Below are 19,183 nucleotides of genomic sequence, written 5' to 3'. Positions count from 1 at the left end.
CCCTACGCTTGTATATACACGACCCAAAGAAGCCAATACCACTTACCCTTTTTATGCACATACCAATTCGTGGTTTCTACACATTAAAATTCTTTAACCCAGAAAAGCAAAGGAAGAAAACGTCTACTACTCATCCCAACCCCTTACCTCACCTGGGAAATGTCGATGTCACCCGTTCGTCTAAGTCTTCGGGAGGCACCGCTGCCGCCTTTGCCGGCACGGGAGGCGGAGGAGGCGATTGGCTCGGCAAAGTGCGCCGGTCATCTGCGATTCTGCTACCACTGTACGGCGCATACGGCCGTCTCTGTTGCGACACGTCTAGCTTCTCTGGCTTACCGGTCACGAAGCTGAAGTCGCTCACTACGGACGCGGCGGGGTTTGGCAGTGATGACCGAGTGTCTTTCACAGGTAGACGCTGTGGCTGTGTCATCTGCTGCATCCATTTCGGCTCGAAGAAACTCCGTCTAGGCAACTCAGCATTCGTGCTGTTGGCGGCGACATTGCTGTTCCTACGCGGCAGGTAGAGCGAGTCCAGTCTCGAGAGACCGCCGGTGTCATTGCGGTGTTGATCATCGGCCGGGATTTCATCGTTGTTGTTTTTGAACCCGAAGTTGAGCCCAGATAAACCCTGATCGTGAGCCTTCTCCTGCGCTCCTGTTGTTGGAACTACTGGCTGCGTTTCGCTGCCGCTGCCGCCGGCTGGGCGTCGTAGAAAGTGCTCCGAGGAACCCCTCGGCGGCTGGCGTGGCAGAAGAGTTCTTGGCGCTCCTGGTCCCGGCGCGATGTGACAGGGGCGGCGTCGCTCAGCTGCGCGATGGTATCGCTTGCCTTTGCGGATTTGTAAGCGTACGGGCTGTGCTGATGTCTCTGCTGCCTCCGCGAGCTTTCAGTGCTGGCGCTGGCCGAGGTCATTCGGCCGGTGAAGCTGGAGTCCGCGGGTCGCAAGACGTAGGGAGAAGGAGAAGGGGAGGTAGTGGCCTCAGCCGCCGTTGGTGCCGTTAGAGCGGGCTTTTTTATCTGCCGCTGCTGTAGACTGTTGCGGTGAGTACGACGGCGGTGATTATGTCTCTCCTCTTCTTCCTTCTGTGGGTAGTGTTCATGCCTCCGAGAGTCTCGATGCCCCGTCGAAGCTCGGTGCTGCCTCGAGTCCCGATGCTCCCTCGAGTCTTGGGTCTCCCTTCTCTCTCGGTGATGCTTATAGTATGGATAATAGTCCCTCTCAGGGTCTGGAGGGATAAGTCTTGCCCGAGCCTTCTGATCCTCTTTGAAGTCATGCATGACCACCGAGATGCGGTTCTTAAATTCGGCGCCCGCCTCCATGATCCGGGCCGGAGACAAGCTTCGCGAGCTCGCTCGGGATCCCCGCCAGGACGCATCGGTGGTCTTCACATCTCGTGAATACTGCCGGCTATGACGAGAACGATGATCATGATCGTTGCTGTTATCATATACTTCGCCATCCATAAAGTTGGATTTGTTTAGTATACCCAGGGGTTCCAGTTCGCTTTTCGACAGCGTCTCGGTGCGATAGACACCTACGACATTGAATGACGAGGCGGGCTCCTGCGAGGGAGAGTTGACGGTCGTCGTGGCCCGTGACGACCGCCAAGTCTTCCTTGAATTGGTGCTTGGTACGTCGTACACGGGACTCTCGGGCACCGCGGACTTCGGGGTAGGAATAGAATACATCTCAAAATCGACACTATCGACTCGGAGAATCTCCTTCTGCTTCTGCTTCTGACGGCGCCGGTGCTCGCGCTCGCGTTCGCGTTCTCGCTCCTGTTCTCGTTCTTTCTCTTGTTCCTGTTCCATCTTACGCTGATAGTCTGCGGCGGCAGTGAGATCCCGATACAGATCATGTGCCCGCGAGCTACCCACGCCGCTGTTGGAGAGCTGGCTTGTCCTCTTACTGGTACTGTAATAGGGATTTGTGTCATATCGCGGGTTGTGGGCGTAAGTGGCATTGCTGTAGCCACTATAGGTACTCTTAACATCCTCGGCATCGTATTTGTTATTCGTGGCGCCCGAGACGGACTTGGGTCCGTTCAAAACACTGCGGTTCTTGCGCCCCCGCGGCCTTGATGTGGGCGTGTTAGGCTCCTGCTCCAAAAAACTGGGAAGGTTCTTCATGGTCGCCGTCGACGACCGTCTGCCGTTCCTGCTGTCGTGGTGACGGCTGCTATGCGAGGACGAGGATCGCTTGTTGTCACCGGCGACCATCGGCACGCCCTTCAGAGCATCTACAGCCCATTCAGCGACTTCATCGAAAGGGTTCGGCGCTCTTGGCGGGTATGCCCGGCTCTGGCGTCGCGAATCGTCGCGGCGGCTGCTGCCACCCAGATAGTGTCCGGTCTCGCTCTTGGCCTTGGGAGAAGACGAATATGGGGTGTTTCCATGGGTGGGGCGCAGGACGCCGCCGGTAAGCTGACGGCCTCTCCTGTCGTGGTAGCCACGACCGTTGACCACGGCAGAGGAGTCGCCGTCACCACACAAAGCCTGCTCTGTGCGCCGACGCTCTGAAAACCGGTCTTGCTCTGGGGGCGGCGACGGCAGTGAGGGAGAGTAACGAGCAGAAGAGATAGATCCAGAGATGGACCCCGAGAGCAGGGATGCGCGATCCCGGGTGTAGGAGCCATCGCTCCCCACACTGTCGCGGCGGGCCCGGGGTTTTCGGCTGCTAGTGCTGCTGCAGTCTTTTGCATAAGGAGTAGTAGGGCCAGTGCTAACGGTGGCAGTGCTGAGGCGACCGCGGCTGCCGACGAAGTCGCCATGGCTGGACGAGGAGACAGTGCTTCGTCGGCGCTCGCGCCTCCTGGCAGTGAGCTCCTCGGCGTCTGGGCGAGTGGCCACGACGGCGACGATGCTGTCGTTGCTGGCCTTGCCACGCAGCTCCCTTTCGAGCGCCGTCAGGGGGTGGTAGTGCGCTCAGTCGGGCTCTCTTGGAGCCTCGACGACGACGACGACGACATCTGGTCGACCCGGGCATAGGGGCCGAGCGCGGCCACGCGGGCCAGCGATTGCCCATTCCTGGTACTATTCAAGGATACCATAGCCGCCAAGAATGGTTTACTTATTTCCTAGAGAGGAAGATGCCTGTTACTTGGGCTTACTAGTTACTTGGTCTTATTTATAGTGCTGGACCAGCAGTAACTATCTTTGTGGAGAGAAGCAAGGGTATAAAAGTAGTTGGGTTGGAGATTGGAATTTTTAAGAGAGAGAGTGTTGGTCGCTCAGATGGACGAAGGAGCAACCTGGAATGCAAAGAAAGGCTGGTTTCGTAGACGCAAGACTGGGGTAAATTTGGTTTGCTTAATATACATTCTTCCTCAAGGGGTCACAGAGGCCTTTCTTATATCATGACAGGGGGGTGAGGGACTGGACAAAGACATCAATGAGCTCGTTATTATACCAAGTCTATGATTGGCCTCGTCCGAGGCCACACAATACCCATTGTGCTGCGTTGGCTTTGTCTAACCGGACTGTCGAGCTTCGTCTTTGTCACTACGAGCGAACAACGACTCGACGGCGTCAATCCTCAATGGTCTCTTACCTCGATAACCTCGGAATTTGGCATTGGCACCTGAAAAGCTGAGCGCATGCCGTAGTACATCATCTCACATGTGCCGAGGACACTAATCTTCGCAGTCTATATGTGTTGCTCTCGTTGGTATTCGTGTCTATGATACATGCATGTAAAAGCTATCGCTCCCATCATTGCCAAATGTCGGCAATGGACTTCAAGCCCCACGACGATTGATGGGAGCGTCTGATCATAATAAGATAACTTCCTTTTCACCTTTCGCCTGTTGCTATGCAATGCGATGAATGCTATGCCGTGTGGCCATGAGAACGTCATGAGGACTATTGCCTTTGCCACATTGTTCTCTCCTTGTAAATGCAAATCTTTTCCCATCTCGTCAAGCTGCGTGACTTGGTAAATGGAAGGGTATCAAGAGCAAACATGACCCTACGGATCTCCAAATCGCGACTACGTATCCTTCCGCAAGTGCCAAAACATTAGGCCAAATAACGATACGAAGCAAGTCCAGTGGCAGCAGCCTCGAATCGTTCGAGGTACTCTCTGTCAATCAGGTCGGCGACGCGGTTCTTGATCAAAGAAATCTCGGGCTTGAACTTGTGGTGGATTTGCTTCGTCACCTCAACAACGAGGGTCTGGTGATCGGTCTCCTTGCGTTGCCTGCGGAGTGGGAGATATAGTCAGCGGGTGCGGACAATCAGGGTTGATGAGAGAGAGGGTTACTTACTTCATGATACGAACCACGGCTGCATCGATGACGTACTTGCGAATTTCCAACATCTTCTGGTCGGTTTCCTTTCGCTCCTCGTCATTTTCCACTTGGTTCGCGACGTTGACCGTGGCGAGCTTGACCTTGAAGGTCGGCGAGTGGAAAGCGTTGTTGAAGGTGAATTTGTCGCCAGGTCCAGCTTTGGATGACGGGTTGGGTTCCTTTACAAGGACGCGCTTGTTCTTCACGGCAGAGATACCTGTCAAGATGTTGATCAGGTCGGGTCGAGGGATGTTCGTTCGCTCCTGAATCTGCTCGAACGTCAAAGCCTCGCCGTCAGGCAGGTTGTTGAACAAGAGCAGCACAGCCATTCCATAGGTGGGCACTGTCAGTTCATATCTGCGATCTTTAGATAAGGGACCCGAGTCCTTGCCGGGGACCTTGGGGAAGAGGCTACGAATCTCTGCGGTGCCTGCGCTGGAGATCCAGGTAAGCTTGCGGCCCGTACGGTTCTGACTGTAGAAACTGAAGAAGCTCTCCTGCAAAGCTCTGATCTCAACGGGGAAGTTGATGCTGGGACCAGCCTGTTCTGCACCGGCAAACTTGCCCACGACATCTCTTGGCCAGTTATTGCCTCCCAGGACATTGATACCGAGGCCAATCTGGTCCTTGCTAGTCGCACCCAGACCACGTACGTGCTTAGCGTACGCCTCGGTCATGTCCTTGGACAAGTTGATGTCTCTGAACATCCCTTCGAACTTGTGTGTGAAAGAGTTACCCAGCTCGCGCTTCATGCGAGAAATCATATCCGTCTCCACCTCGAGATCACTAGACTTCTGGTGTAAAAGACGACGAGCGAGGTGCTTCTGGTAGTACGTCTCAAAAGCAGACTTGTCGTCGACGTAACGCAGAACGGTAATGGCCTGGTCAAGGATTGCCTCGACCTCGGCCTCCGACTTATCCCTCACGCCCGCCTTCAAGTTGTGGTCGATGTAGAGGGACAGGTATTCGGCACAGCGCTGGAATCGGTTAACAAACTCCGCAAAGCTCTTGGTCAGGGCCGTCTGGATCATGAGATCGTCGGCAAAGCAGTCTGAAAGAAGACGATCGAAACGGGCTTTGAGAGCCAAGATGTCGGCAACCCACTTCACTGCGGCAGCAGTGAGCTGGGCCGATGTGTTGTTGCGCTTGTTCTTGGGCTTGTCGCCGTCGTTGGGGCAGATCCGCCGTCTGCGATGACAGCGAAGTCCGTCTCTGCAAGGACCTTCTCGATTTCAGTCCCCAGTTCAATGACGCGTGAGGACAAGGCATTCTTCAGCGCCGTCTTCTTGGGGTCAATGCGCGAAACCAGCTGGTAGAGAAGCTTGAGATCCTCAACGCGATCGTTGTCTATCATGGCGCGAACACCGCTGCCATCCAGATTCATGAAGTCTTCGAGGTGCTTGCTGATGAGCTCTTGCTCGATAACCGTAAGTACCTTGGGCAAACTCATAAGTGAGATAGTCGTAGCGCAACGATCCGACTCTTCATCCAGACGGCGCTGCGTGTGTCGCAACCAAGTTGCAGCGTCGCCTTCTTGAAGCAGTCGATCGCATTCACCTTTGTAGAAGACGTGGCTCGACTCAATGAAGACGGGTTCGAAGACGGCGAAGTACAACTTCTCGTCCTCGTTCTCTTCGTCGGTTTTGTGCAAAGACTCGAGCATGCTGGTGCAGCTTCGCAACAAAGCCTTGTCGATGACGTCTCCCTCTCGCTCCATGTTGATTTGGTCAAGGATAGTAGCGTTGAAGATATCAAACACAATGCATTCGGTTCCATCAATAGAAGCGCGGAGAATATGGTCGCGAAACAGGCCAATAGTAGCGGCGAAGATGGTGGGGCGATTCTGGCCCTGTGTGAAACCTCGGTCTAGATACATGAGGATGTCGGCTGTCATGTTCATGGAGGTATTGTGTTCCTCCCAAGCCTCGCGGATTCCCTTGAGAAATCTTTCACCCATGGATCGGCGCTCAACAACGCTGGATCCGGGCACATCGCTGAGAGTCATGGCCACCAGGTTGCGGGAGATGAGCTCAAAAATCCGAGGGCAGACCTTTTCGGTGAACCATCTCTCCTCAAACTGCTTGACGTTCTCATAGAGACGGTCACCAGCCTTCTTGAGTACGATCTTGTACGCGTAGCGGTACAACTGCTCAAACGAGAGACCGCTTGCATTCTTCTCGTGAATGTCTCGCAAGGCGGACTCAAGGTGCTGCCAGTTGAACTGGAACTCATCGGCATTGGGAGTGACGATGGGCTGTGGGTTGAAGAAGTAATTAGCTATGGGCACTGCCGGAGCCGGTCTGAACGGGAGTGCCAATGACATGATGGCAGCGGTGGATGGGAATATGTGTGAGTGGGTATGGATGGCGATAGAGTATGAGTATGATGATGCAGTATGGGTGTGGTGAGAGAGTATGGTGCCAGACTGTGAGTCTGGAGCCAGAGTATGGGTCTGGAGGGTGGTGTTCCAGACTGGATGAAAGGATGTGTGATGATGGTTGAAAGAAAAAGAAAGATCGTGGGATCTAGTGCAGGAAGGTGCTTGGTATTTATATGTTTCGAGAGAAGCTGTCCTGGCCCTCGTGACAATGGGATAGTTGACGATAATGGAACAGGTAACTCAATAAGAGGAAGAATAGGCAACGCAACAATGCAAACGGGCAACGCAGTCACCGTGCTGTCACGATGGAGAACTGGTTTTGACTGGGGACTGTGTGAATGGGCAGGGAAAGTAACGTGGGGTAACTGGTTGGCGATGGGAATGTGAGGCACAACTGTAGGAAGGAGGCGACGGCAAGGTGGGACCCGCAAATATTAAGGGCGACGGCAAGGTGAAAAACGAGTGAGGGAAGGAGGCGACGGTGAGGTGGGACCCGCATAATACAATGCTAGGACAAGGAAGGGGGCGACGGCAAGGCTTGTGAGGCACGAGTATGCAACAACAGGATAGAGCGAGTATACGATAGGGGCACCACCGAGTATACGATAGGGGTACCGAGTATAAAATAGGGGGCCTGGTATCAAGGAGTGAACAGAAGGTATACTTACTCTTCGAGGTGGTCGGATCCTGTTTCCACCGCGCAGGGCGGAGCCTCCCCGGCCTGTGATCATTGTTGCGGATTCCGTTCGTTAACGCAGTCTATAACAACAGACCCAGGCGCATAGTACAGCTGCGGGCGTAGCAGATTATGGGGGTGAAGAGTAAGAATGCAGTAGGAGAAGCCTCCCCGGCATTGTTGAGCGATGGACAATGACGGAGTTAAGAACGGCTGCCCAAGAAGCGTGTTGGTGACAGTCGGGTGGAGGCAGGACAACCAACTGGACCGGCCTGGAGCCTCGACAATGGCGACAATTGAGTTTGGGTTTGCGTTCGCAGGCGGCAACTGGTCGTCAAGAAATGGACTGTCCGACTGCCTGTAGCTGCTGCTCTTGGAAGTCGGGGCTGATCACACAGCTGTTTGTTGTTGTTACGGATTTATGAGTTATGATTCATGGCAAGAGAAAAGAAAGGCTGCCACTCAGGCCGTCTTCAGAAGCTCGAACTGGGCTGGCGTGCCTCAGTGGTGCTGCTGTGATTGGCACATTCCAGATCCCGCGCCCGCAACCAGGAACGTTGATTAATCATTCATTCATTGGATTGGATTGGGGAAAGATGGCCCCTCCAATTGCCATACTAATAGGTCTTCACCCCACCATCCGGATTAGCGATCTGCCGAGTGCCGATCCGCTCCCAAACCTCCCAAACCTCCCAAACCCCCCAAAGCCCCCCCAATCGCCAGACGTCATTCGGCCATCTGCCATCCTTGCATGTGCCCAAGCTCCAAAAACGCCAAGAGCGTTGAATCGAGGCTCTCCTCAACTGTAAAATCTTTATCGGGGCCATTCTTGAATGCTTATCACTCGTCCATTGCCTTCCAGCAACCCTGACGCACACTTCATTCACAAGCCTGGCCCGGCCTCTTTGAGTTTTGGTACATGCATAATCGCCTGCGCTGGTAGACAACAAATCCTTTCATGTGGCTGCCATGGCCTCCAAACTCCGTCTCAATGCTCTGCAGGCATTAGTCCGCTCTGTCAGGGCCTCTGCAATCTCGCCTATGCCTTTGCGACCACATCTGCGCCCCTATCCGAGCCTACCACGAACTCTGCAACCCACCCAGTTCTCCCGGAGATATGCGCATACCATCCCTAAGCCATCTAGACCAGCGGCCCCCGCAGCCTCTTCAGAATCGGAAGCCATCAAGCAGCGAAAGCTGCAGGAGCCCCATTATGAGTTGACCTTCACCTGCGTGCCATGTGGCGAGAGGTCAACCCATACCGTCTCCAAGCAGGGATACCACAAGGGCTCCGTCCTGATCACCTGCCCGTCCTGCCGCAACCGCCACGTCATAAGCGACCACCTGAACATCTTCGGCAATCGCCAGATCACGGTTGAGGATCTCATGCGGGAGCGTGGTCAACTGGTCAAGCGCGGCACCCTGGGCGAAGATGGCGATATCGAGTTCTGGGAGGATGGAACTGTGACAGAGAGAAACAAGGAGGCGGAAAGCGAGTTCGAAACAGCCTCGACGCCAGGAGATGGTGTTCCCGCGTCTCAGCAATCTAGCGGATCGCCAGTCGCCAACTCACCAACACGTCCTCAGATAGGCGACGCCACGTCCTCGGCTTCCGGCACCACGCCATCGAACCGACGTGAATATTCTACGTTTGGGAAGCACTACAGTCGTAACGGTATGTACCCAAAAAGCAGCCGTAACCAGAACGCGGCACTGAAATATGCGTCCAGAAACGATCGTGAATCATCGATTTCGGGGCCTAAAGCCCCAGGCACCGAACTAGGACAGTCTGGTCGTAATCCTGGCCGTGGTATATCACAGAGAGGTTCGGATGTCCCAAGCTCCAAGGACATGGCGCATACGCTCCCGAGAGGCTCTGGGTACTTGTCTAGAACACCCCTGACTTCACTGCGGCAAAACCTGAAGGCTATGGATGAGGAAGCGCCCAAGCCCCCGAGTAGCTTTGGGGGCTCGACTACAACATATGCAGCTTTACTACGGCGAAGCCTGAAGGCTCTAGTTGAGCAGGCCCCCCTTTTCCGCCCAATAAGCCCTACACCCCTAGTCGAAGCACTGAACCACCATTGTCCAATGCAGACAATTCTTGGCAGCAAGAATCCGTCCCACCAAAGAAGCTTGCGCAAAAATCACTTGCTGGCTCAGGGACGCCGAGATTGGCTAGCAAAAAGAAAACAACTGCCGAACAATTGCCGTCTAACAGTGATGAGTTTTGGAGGAAAGATTCTGCTGTGGGCACGATATATGTGCAGGACTTACAAGTTGGCGTAACGGTGCCAAAGGTGGCTAGGAAAAAGGAATCAAAGCCGAAATTCCAAATACGTAAATTCAAGTCACGGACGGTAATAGCAGAAGCAGAACGAAAACTATATGGGCAACCCGAAGCAAGGGTAGTGAGGCAACAAGAGATAGGGGTGCTAGAGGCTGCGGCAAGGAAAGAAAAGGAAAGGAAATTGCGGAGAGCAGAGAAAGGCCCAGGGCGATTCACGTTACGCAAATACAGCGCGATGAGTGAAATTCCAGGCTATATCGTCCGGCGCTTTGAGGAACAGTCAAACGACAGCGACCAGGGCCACGACATGGAGGACGGCAACGTTCAATCCAAGCCGGACGACGAGGCTTGCTCCATGTCGCATGGCGAAGTCCTCCCAAACCACAAAGAAGAGACTAAGGCCCTCCCAGAACACAAGGAGGAGACTAAGGAAGTCTCTTCACCGCTGCGTGTCCAGCTCAAAGCCGTTTCCAGTCCGCCTCCAGTGAAGCCACGCAGACGAGAGACCACCAGCTTCGTATATGCATGGCCCTCGAGTGGAGAAGAGCCTTTGCGTGTAGCTATTATTCGGCCTCGAAAGAAGTAGACAAAGTGTTTGCTTTCGGGATTGCTTAAAGTGGAAGATGAACCAAAAGCGCAGCTACTATTGTGGCTCGGCGTAGCCCCGAGAACGGAACTATCTTGTGGTATACCAACCAGGATTTACGATCACGATGAAGTTATTGTACGCTATGTAACATTACGTATAGATAGAGCTCACACTCTCAGAGCGTAGGCAGAGAGGCAGGATATACCCCAATCAAGCAAGAGTCATCAAAACCGTCTTCTTGCGCTGTCATCAGAAGTCCAGCATGATGCTTGTTATTTGCCGCCAAAATCAACACGGCAGGGCACGTGTTAAGATAAGAATAGAAGACGTGTTTTGAACACAATAATGAAATGTATATTTTATGGTAAGCTGTAGATGCCGCTCTCAGGGTATTTATTATATTTAGTTTTCCGCAATGGAAAATGCCCTCTTTCTCCAAACGCAAGTCTCCCCAACTAATACTTGGCGCCTTGTCTGCGGGCCCTCAGGTCGCCCTTCTTTTCCTTCCGCCGCTTGACCTTCTTCTCTAGCCGGCCCTGCTTCCACTTCCCGTATCGCTCGGGCGCCGCCACCGCCTCGATCTTGCGCTTGCGGGCCCGTCCCTCTCTGCGCCTCCTGGCCGCCTCCCGGACCGCGTACAGCTCCGTAGTGTAGGCCTCGGTGCCCATCTTCTTCTGCAGTATGTCCATGCTCTCCTCGGCCTTGACGCGCAAGGCGTCGTATTTTGGCTGGAAGGTCTCCTCCACCGACGATGGCACCGTGATGTTGGGGTCGGTAAGATGGTGTAAGGGAGTGAGGAGCATGTTCAGCGACGGCTGGACGGTAGCGGGCTTGAGGGTGCTGACAAACAGGTGCAGCAAATCCATAGCAGCCACCTTGGGCACCAGAGCGGCTGTACGAGGTGGTGCCTCGGCGATGAGAATATCGGACAGGAAGTTGAACAGGGTGTGCAGAGTAACCTTCACTTGGGACTTCTCAGGTTCATCAACTCCACCCCATTCCTCCTCCTCTTCTTCTTCCAAGTCGGAAGCATCAGGTTCTTCCTTGTTGGCGTCTGAAGTCTGGTCGGACACTGCAGGCTTCGGGTCAAGGAACTTGGCCAATCTGACCAGAGTAAGGACAACCTCGGAAGCCAGGACTTCGTCGATGGGGGTTGACTGATGCTTCATGGATATCGCATCATCTTCGACAATTGAGCCGTTTACCTTCTTAGCCATGCGCTTCTTCCATCTTGAGATTGTGCCAGGGTCCAAAAGCCCAACAGCCAGTACAGTGAGAGCTTCGACGGTGCTCTTGTCGAGCTGCAATCCGTAAGACCCAACCAAAGCGTCCTTCTTCAGATCTGAACTATCTTGCTTGTAGAAATCATCCAGATACATGTTCAGAAGCTTGATACTCGAAAGTTTCAGGGTTGGGTGTTCAGATGTCAGTGGTTTGGCAATCGCATGCCAAAGTTCCTCATGGGAGAGGACTTGGCTGGGGAACCTCTGGATCAGAACAGGGACGTTCTGTACGATAGTATTAACAAGCTCCCAGTCTGAGCCACCGGAGAAGTCGTCCAACACCTCGATCATACTCTTGATCACCAACTTTAGATCGCTCTCGTCTCGTGGCGAGGGCTCCTTTGGCGTCGAAGTAAAGACAGAAACTCTGTATAGCTAAACCAAACACCGAGAGCTTCTTCTGGTCACCCTCTTGTTCAAGCCATCCTCGAGGAAGTGCGAGGAATTTGGATGTTCGCTCTTTGTCGGCTTTGCGGAAAATTTCCTTGATCAGCTCGCCTGCTGCGAGGCGGCATTTCTCACTGTCGTCGTTGGCAAGCCTCAGAACAAGGGGGATGAAAGTGTTCGTCGCAACCTCCTGCACAAAGTCATCGGCAGACTTCATGAGGAGTAGATGGATGATTTCCATGACCGAAAGACGTCCGCCCTCGCGCTCATACTCCAAGTTGGCAACAATAAACTTGAGTTGCTTAGCCCATCGATTCTTCTTCTGCGGGTAGTCGCGCAAGAACTGGAAGAATGCACCTCGGGCTAGATCGCGGGTATCCTTGTCGTCGTTGGTGATCATGACTACGCCGACATAGTCCATGGTATCGTAGACTGATGCGGACTCGATTTTGCGGTCCAAGACAGAACGAAGGAAGTTGAAGGTGACATGTCGATATAGCGGTTCAGTCAAGTCGTCCTTGAGCTTGCCAAGAAGCATGTCAATTCCAACGTCATTGATTTTGGCGTCCCTCCGATCCCTCAATATAACAGAAATGAGTTTCAACGCAGTTTGGGCGAGATCAGACGTTGTAGATGTCGACATGCCCATACTCTTCACGGCATCCTTGGTGGCGATCTTGTAGAGTTTTGACATCTCATCGGTTTTGAAGGGGACCTTAACAAGGACCTGAAGAAGCTTGTATGCCGCGATTTTCACCTCTTCTTCGCCTTCAACCACCGCATCGCCGATGATTGGTATAAAACCAGAAATGTTACCAGCGTTTCGAAGAGAGTCATGCTTCCTGAAGACGGATCGCAAAACATCCAGTGCAAATCGAACAAGTTTATAAGTGTGCTTGCTCGTCCCACCGCGCTCGCCACTCTTCTTGGCGCCTTTTTGTACCAGGTATCGTCGAAGCTTGTAATCCAGTTTGACCTCGGCTTTGGGTTTTCGGCTATCGTAAACGCCTTGGACAACCTCATAACAGAAGACAAGTGTCTCTCGACTTTCTGCCGCTGAATTGCTAAGCAATCCATTGGCGATGCGAGTTAATAGTTCATCGATCTTACGAACCATCTTCAGGTCGAGCTTCTCGAGAAGGAGAGCTTGCAAAGGTCGGATGAGTTCAACCAGGTGGTCGACGGAGGCTGTCCGTGCAATGAGCTCCATCGAATCCTGACTCTTGCTACTTTTGACCTCCTTTGTTTTGCTCGTATACTCCTCTGCATCCTTCTCCTGTCCGGTAATACCGAAAATGTCATCCATGATGATAGTGACAATCTTGTCTAAACAATAATCCAGATCACCTGGTTGGAATTGTGGGATCACATGGACAAGAATGGTGTGCATCGTGTATGAGAGAACATGGAGTTGGTAGCCTTTGGTCAAGGCACCTCGCAGCTCATCCAAAATGAAACCAAAGCAGGGAGCTCCCAGAAGCAAGGCCATTTTAGCCAGCGTATCTCGCGCCATTTCACGAGCATCCCACGCTTTGCTTCGCAGGATCTGGGAGATGTCTGACAAGACGCCAGGTAGCTTCTGGTCAAGCATCTCTGTCGGAAGCAGCTTGAGCAACTTCACAATGATAATACCAACAGGTACTCGCGAGCTGACCATTGTTTCATCCTTTTCGCGGATGAAATCCAAAAGAGACGGAAGGATGTTCGACGCTATGTCCTCGTTGAACTTTTCCGGCGCAGGCATCGTCAAGGCTAGCCTGTGCTTCTTGACCTGTTGGCCTTCCGTTGAACCACCATCTACATCCATCGAGTCAGAATTGCGCTCGGAGGCTGCAGTAGCAAGACTGTCGACGATCTTTCCCAAAAGTCGAACGAGCTGCTTCTGTGAGTCTGGCTTGGATTCGATATATCCGCTGTAGCGCTTCAGAATGGCGCGGAATTGCGGCCATTCCAACGAGATTGCCAAGTCGGCGATTGTGGTGGTCGCTTGTGCGCCAACTCCATGATCATCAGTTCCATCCTCCCGATCGAGGATGAAGTGTTCAAGTAGCGGGACAAAGAAATGCGCAAGATTGCGGCTACTCAGTTCAGAGTGGAAATTGACCTTTGATAACAATTGCAGAGCTCGCATTTGTCGGGAAGTCGCTGGGCTGAGGATGTGACTGAAGAAACTAGGGTCTGAGTCCTGCTCGTCGGGAGGAGGATCTAAGCCGACAAGATCGCAGACAGGTGCCCAGGAAGGTAGATGTGATACGAAGTAGCCAAGGACGCGGATAACCTCGCGTCTCACTGTCTCCGAGGACTCTCGAGCCCCCGAATAGATGGCCGGTAGGACAATATCGCTGAGCATACTGTCGTAAATGGCCCTTTCGGTGCCAGTGGACACCTTAACAGCATCCACAAACCGGCAGAGGGCGTCAGCAGAGTTCATTGACAATATACCATACTCTTCATCATGCTTGATATAGAAGAGCAGGTTGTGAAGCAGAGGCTGCCATTGTCGGGGATCGAAGGCAGGCTGCCGTGGTTTGGAAAGGTTGTTGAATGCAGCCAGCCTAGTGTTGTAATCTGGTTCGTCGATTCTTCCATCCTTGAAGGCATTAAGATCGAAGCATAGCGCAGCTACTTCAACTATCGTAGCATCTTCTTGGGCGAAAACGGCCAGAACCTTGGAAAGTGATAGTCGGTTAGGTCTGTCCTTGAAGAACCCGAACAAAGATGAGATCGTAGTGTAGATGCGCTGTCGAAGCTCTGTATTCGTCCGAAGACCCTCGAGTTGAAGGAAGGTTTGAAGGATGGTGAGAATGCTTCCTTTGACCTTCGGGTTTACTCGGCGGGAAGGCTGGTTGAGGAGGAATACCGAAATCTCGATGAGTCCAGGGGCATGTTCTGAATGCTGGACAATTGGAGAGAGTTCGACAATGGTATCAATGCAGGCCACCAACAAGTCCTTCCCAATTTGGATCTCAGCATCGATGTCAAGGTCCTTGCCCGTAGCTTGGTTTGTTCTCAGAACACCCCCAATCTTGCCTAAGATGAGCTCCAGGTTGGTGTCGATCAAGTCCTCCTTGATAACCTCATTGAACTCGGACTCTGCTGCAGAAGCCTGCGAGAGCTTGACTAGATTCCGTACTATGCTCAACGTGAACACTCGCACTTCATCTTTCGCCTTCTTGTTTGCCAAGCAATCCATGAGTTTGGGGATGATTCGTTGGTCAACGCCCAGGAACAGTGCATTCCTTGGCATCATTGACAGGGTCGACAGGAACTGGAAAGTGCCGGAGATACCCTGGGTGTTCTCAATTGCGAAATTGTCGAGTCGTGGACTAACAACTTCCTTGATGAGGATATCTTTGTAGGGGTCCCAATTGAAAGCAGGCGCATTGCGTAAGAGTGAGATGACACACTTCAATGAAATAGTGCGTACATCGCGAAGGAGAGAGGTGTCATTATCTGATTCTTCATCCTCAGCATCCTCGGCAGTTTCTTCTTCGTCGTCCTCCGTCTCGTCCTCTTTCTGGATATCTGGTTGATCTTCTCCGGCTTTCTCGGCGGCTTGTCCCAGTTTTCGACAAGAGGTTACGAGGCAATAAAGGACAGCGTTCAGAAGTGTATCCGTATACTTCTCGACACTGACCCCAAGCTCGTTGATAATGATAGTTACCATGTTCAGGAAACCAACTTGCTTGCGCGCAGTCACCAGCTTGTGCGAACTTGCGGGATCCTGACTGAGAATATCTTCGCGTAGGCCAGTGCTATCGAGAACGACCTTTCCACGAAGGTCACCAAGAGCAATCTGAAGAAAGTCGCCGATATCATCGACAGAAAGATTTCTCAGCACTGCGAGTCGTGTCGCCTGCAAACCACCTCGGCCGCTTGCGACACCTTTCTTGGAAATAGTCCTACCGTACAAGAGCCTAAGCAAAACAGGCATTACCTCAACACGGTGCTCAGGCTGCACCTTGTTGTCACCTTGGAACAGGACTGTAAGTTCGTTCTTGAATCTTGCTTCGTCCAGAAGGTATTCTAAGTTTTCCTGGTAAGGCTTGACACCTTCTTGTTTCCATGCGAGTATAGCTTTGAGCGAAGACTTTTGGATATCAATGTCGCCGTTCGCAAGCAGATGGAGAAGCGACTCGTAGACCTTCTGCTGCTGAAAGAGGACCCTAGGGTTGATGAATTGCGAGAAGACGGCAAGAAGAGCTTTTCGGTCAACCAAGGACCAGGACTTCCAAGTACCTTGATCTGCGTCCGCATCCAGTGTATCTCGATCCTCTTCATTCGAACTCCATGACAGGAAAATCGGCACAATGATCTTGGACCGCTTTTCAATCAAAGATGGCACAGCTGACATGACTTTGAGGGCTTGCGAACGAGAATTCTTCGGCACAATTGGCACAAGTTGCTGGTTCTCCTCCACCATGTGCACAAATTGTTGGTTTTCCTCAAAGGTCTCGAGTAACATGTCTGCTGGGTTTGTTATCACTCGGTCTTGAGTCTTGGCGTTTCGTAACAGTCGCTCAAGGTTAAGACACTCAAAGTCAGTCAGCCCCTTTTTGAAAGGGCGGGCAGCTTCGCCCTTACCAGCATCGCCAGCGAGTTCGTCTTGCAGGGCTGATCTCCCCTTCACCCATCTGAATGCGCGATCGCAGATCGCTTCCTCCCCAGCGGTTGTTTGGCTGACGTGCTTCAATGCTTCAAGAACCGACTCCCAAACCGGGGATACCTTCACTGTCATCATACCGAACAGGAACGACGGTATAGCTTGACGGAGCCAAGATCCCTGATCCAGCTTAGAGTAGATGGTGCCCAATTTGCGAAGATGTGCCGAGATTGTGCGAATGTTTTCTAGGTCTAGTGGCATCTGTTGAACCTGCAGCATATTCGCAAGAGCATCCAATTGATCCGGGGCAATATCGAGTTTCACCAGTAACCTCAAAGAAGCGGTTCGCAGAGGGGCCGAGTCCAAAGAAAGGTTGCTGACAAGACTACTCAGCAAGGGGTCATCTTTTTTCTCGGGGCTAGCACTCCCACTGCTTTGAGAATCCTGTCCATCGGTATCTTGAACTTGGTCTTCATACGTGTGCATAGCCTCTAGAAACCCAGCGAGAGTACAGTATCGGGGCGCGGCAGCTCGGAGGAGGGGACGCAATGACTTTTCCAATGGCGCAGCGGCCGCTTTGCTCATGCGCAGATAGGCGTGGAAGCCCTGGCTAACGATGAAACGAGCTTCGTCGGTTGGAGGGGTTTGTGATGGCCGCAGCGCAAGCTTCAGTTTTCTCAGCAGCACTTCACGGATTGGCCCGATGGTTGATGGATGTATGGTACAGCATTCGAGCAACTGTAGCAGCGCCGAATACTTCGGGAGGCATTTGTTTCGCCATGTCTTAGGATCCTTGTCGTAGGCACTCGATGCCCCTTCTTCAGGGAATGTAGAAATCTCCAGTCGCTCGAATTTTCTCACGATGTGCGATTGCCACGACTGCGGCAGGGTAAAGGTTTCTGGCTCCCTAGTTGAAGGTAGGGCTCTCTGGTTCACCATACGGGGAATCAGAACACAGAGCATGTCCTCGTTGGAGTCTTCCGACCAGTGGGACACAACAAATCTGTCGAATGCGGTCAGTCTATATCCACCAGATTTGATGAAAACTACTCACTTCTGAAACTCTTTCAAGAAAAGACTTCGGAATCGCGGCGCGTCAAGGTCTGACAAGTAAGAACAGAACGGAATGAACCATTTCATAAGGGGTTCTCTTGTCAGTATTTTCACAATATGAGCCATGTGAGGGATGATGGCATCCATGGAGGATCCATTCCAGATCATAGCTGTGTTCACCAAGATGTGACGCCAGATCGCAATGGGATCGGTCTGGTCCAGTAACAAAGGCTCACTACAGACGCCTTGGAGTGACTTCTGCAGACAGTCTAGCAGTGCGCTCCAGTTGTTGATCCTGTTTCCTCTCCGAACCCCAGCCACGGTTCCTAGAACTCTGACATAAAGGATGTTCTGTAGCGGGCTTTTGTTTTCGGCCTCATCTCTGGTTTTCTGCTCGTAAATAGCATCTGCGATCAAGCTGAAGCTTTCGGCCGTGGTATGGTGAATGATGCTGACAGTAATTCCACAGACAAGACCTGCCCAAGTAGGCATCAAATCATCTGTGGATATCATGTCCTCTGCGGGTACGGAGGCAAGGAGCGCCTGGAACGTGGTTGGCCCTGTCGTATGAACATTGTTTCCTTGGCCTTTGATAGCCTCGGCAAACATGGTCATCAGACCGTGGTAAAATAGGCCGTATTGCCGATCTCCCCGAATAGAGGCCAGGTCCTTTCGCGCGTGTTCTATGATGATTGGGAGAGACTTCTCGCGATACGACGGGGAGGCAGCCTTCTTAATCAAGAAGCTCATAGCCTCGGCGGCAAACCGGGCGATGTGAGGAGGATTTCGTGCCTTTCCCAGCAACGGTGCTATGACATCGAACGTCGGGCGGAGGTCCGCTACTAACAGCCTTGACAAGTATTTGAACAAGAAAGCCAGGGAGGCAAAGGTCCATTCGATTACATCTGCATCCTGGCGGCTACCAGCAATATTGGCTATGAGGACGAGGGCTCTGGCGTAGTGCTTCTCGAAGCGGGTGCCCAGGTCGTGGGCGAAGGCGGTCAGCAAGTCGAGTAGTGACTCGAGGGACTCCTTCTCTTGAACTGATATGTATTTTTCTAACAAGTCCATAATCTTGTCCTCGTAATGCAAGATCTGGGGCAAACTCTCGCAAAACAGGCGGACTTCCCTCCTGAAGGAGGTGAAACCCTTGGAAATATCCAGGTCGGCCCATTTCTCGAGGCCATTCCGGAAATAGGAAGTGGTAACGTCTAGGTCTTCGGCGTCGAGATCGTGGCGGCGAACTTTGCGAAGGGGGTCGAGGGAGTGAAGTTTCGCGATTTTAGTAGTGAAGGACTCCCACCGATGGTTTTTCTGGTGAGCAGTGCCATACTTGCCCTTTCGGGACTTGATTATACGTCCCGACAGCGTTGGGGCCATCGCTGCGATTCGGGAACACACCGGGAGAGTCGGTCGGTGGTAGTTGAGATGTGATCTCGTCTTGTTGTTGAAAGGGCGAGTCGAGATTCCCCACCAAGCAATTGTCGCGAGCACCTGCAGAGAGACAGTCTCTACTCAAAGAAGTTGGAACTTTTTTTTGACGGGCCCCGTTATCGATAAGCTTATCTGACATTTAATGCATTTAATGCCGGATGCTGGACTTCAACAGCAGCTGCAACCCCACATCACATCA

General features: G+C 52.6%; 5 protein-coding genes across 5 annotated transcripts; 2 read left to right on the top strand and 3 right to left on the bottom strand.

The window, feature by feature from the left end:
- Window positions 1-148: 148 nt before the first annotated feature.
- Window positions 149-3,050, bottom strand: PG998_002276 (uncharacterized protein; the record flags this gene model as incomplete). Its single annotated transcript, XM_066869094.1, has 3 exons — window positions 149-646; window positions 730-2,893; window positions 2,953-3,050. 3 exons carry the CDS (start codon window positions 3,048-3,050, stop codon window positions 149-151), a joined length of 2,760 nt encoding a protein of 919 aa, XP_066737509.1.
- A 967-nt stretch (window positions 3,051-4,017) lies between these two features.
- PG998_002275 (Cullin-3) lies at window positions 4,018-6,612 on the bottom strand (the record flags this gene model as incomplete). The annotated part of the gene is made up of 3 exons (XM_066869093.1): window positions 4,018-4,198; window positions 4,302-5,477; window positions 5,552-6,612. 3 exons carry the CDS (start codon window positions 6,610-6,612, stop codon window positions 4,018-4,020), a joined length of 2,418 nt encoding a protein of 805 aa, XP_066737508.1.
- A 1,702-nt stretch (window positions 6,613-8,314) lies between these two features.
- PG998_002274 (DNL zinc finger) lies at window positions 8,315-9,128 on the top strand (the record flags this gene model as incomplete). Its single annotated transcript, XM_066869092.1, has 2 exons — window positions 8,315-9,020; window positions 9,076-9,128. The coding sequence occupies 2 exons, from the start codon at window positions 8,315-8,317 to the stop codon at window positions 9,126-9,128; spliced, it is 759 nt and encodes a 252-aa protein (XP_066737507.1).
- Window positions 9,129-9,870: 742 nt separating this feature from the next.
- Window positions 9,871-10,221, top strand: PG998_002273 (uncharacterized protein; the record flags this gene model as incomplete). The annotated part of the gene is made up of 1 exon (XM_066869091.1): window positions 9,871-10,221. One exon carries the CDS (start codon window positions 9,871-9,873, stop codon window positions 10,219-10,221), a length of 351 nt encoding a protein of 116 aa, XP_066737506.1.
- A 458-nt stretch (window positions 10,222-10,679) lies between these two features.
- PG998_002272 (uncharacterized protein) lies at window positions 10,680-18,930 on the bottom strand (the record flags this gene model as incomplete). Its single annotated transcript, XM_066869090.1, has 3 exons — window positions 10,680-11,846; window positions 11,896-17,500; window positions 17,552-18,930. 3 exons carry the CDS (start codon window positions 18,928-18,930, stop codon window positions 10,680-10,682), a joined length of 8,151 nt encoding a protein of 2,716 aa, XP_066737505.1.
- Window positions 18,931-19,183: the final 253 nt, after the last annotated feature.

The sequence above is a fragment of the Apiospora kogelbergensis genome (assembly GCF_038363985.1).
Source record: "Apiospora kogelbergensis strain CBS 113332 chromosome Unknown utg000001l_segment0_segment0, whole genome shotgun sequence".
Classification (NCBI taxonomy): Eukaryota; Fungi; Ascomycota; class Sordariomycetes; order Amphisphaeriales; family Apiosporaceae; genus Apiospora; species Apiospora kogelbergensis.
The sequence above is the reverse complement of the archived record's forward strand: the minus strand, read 5'-3'. Positions and strand labels throughout refer to the sequence as shown.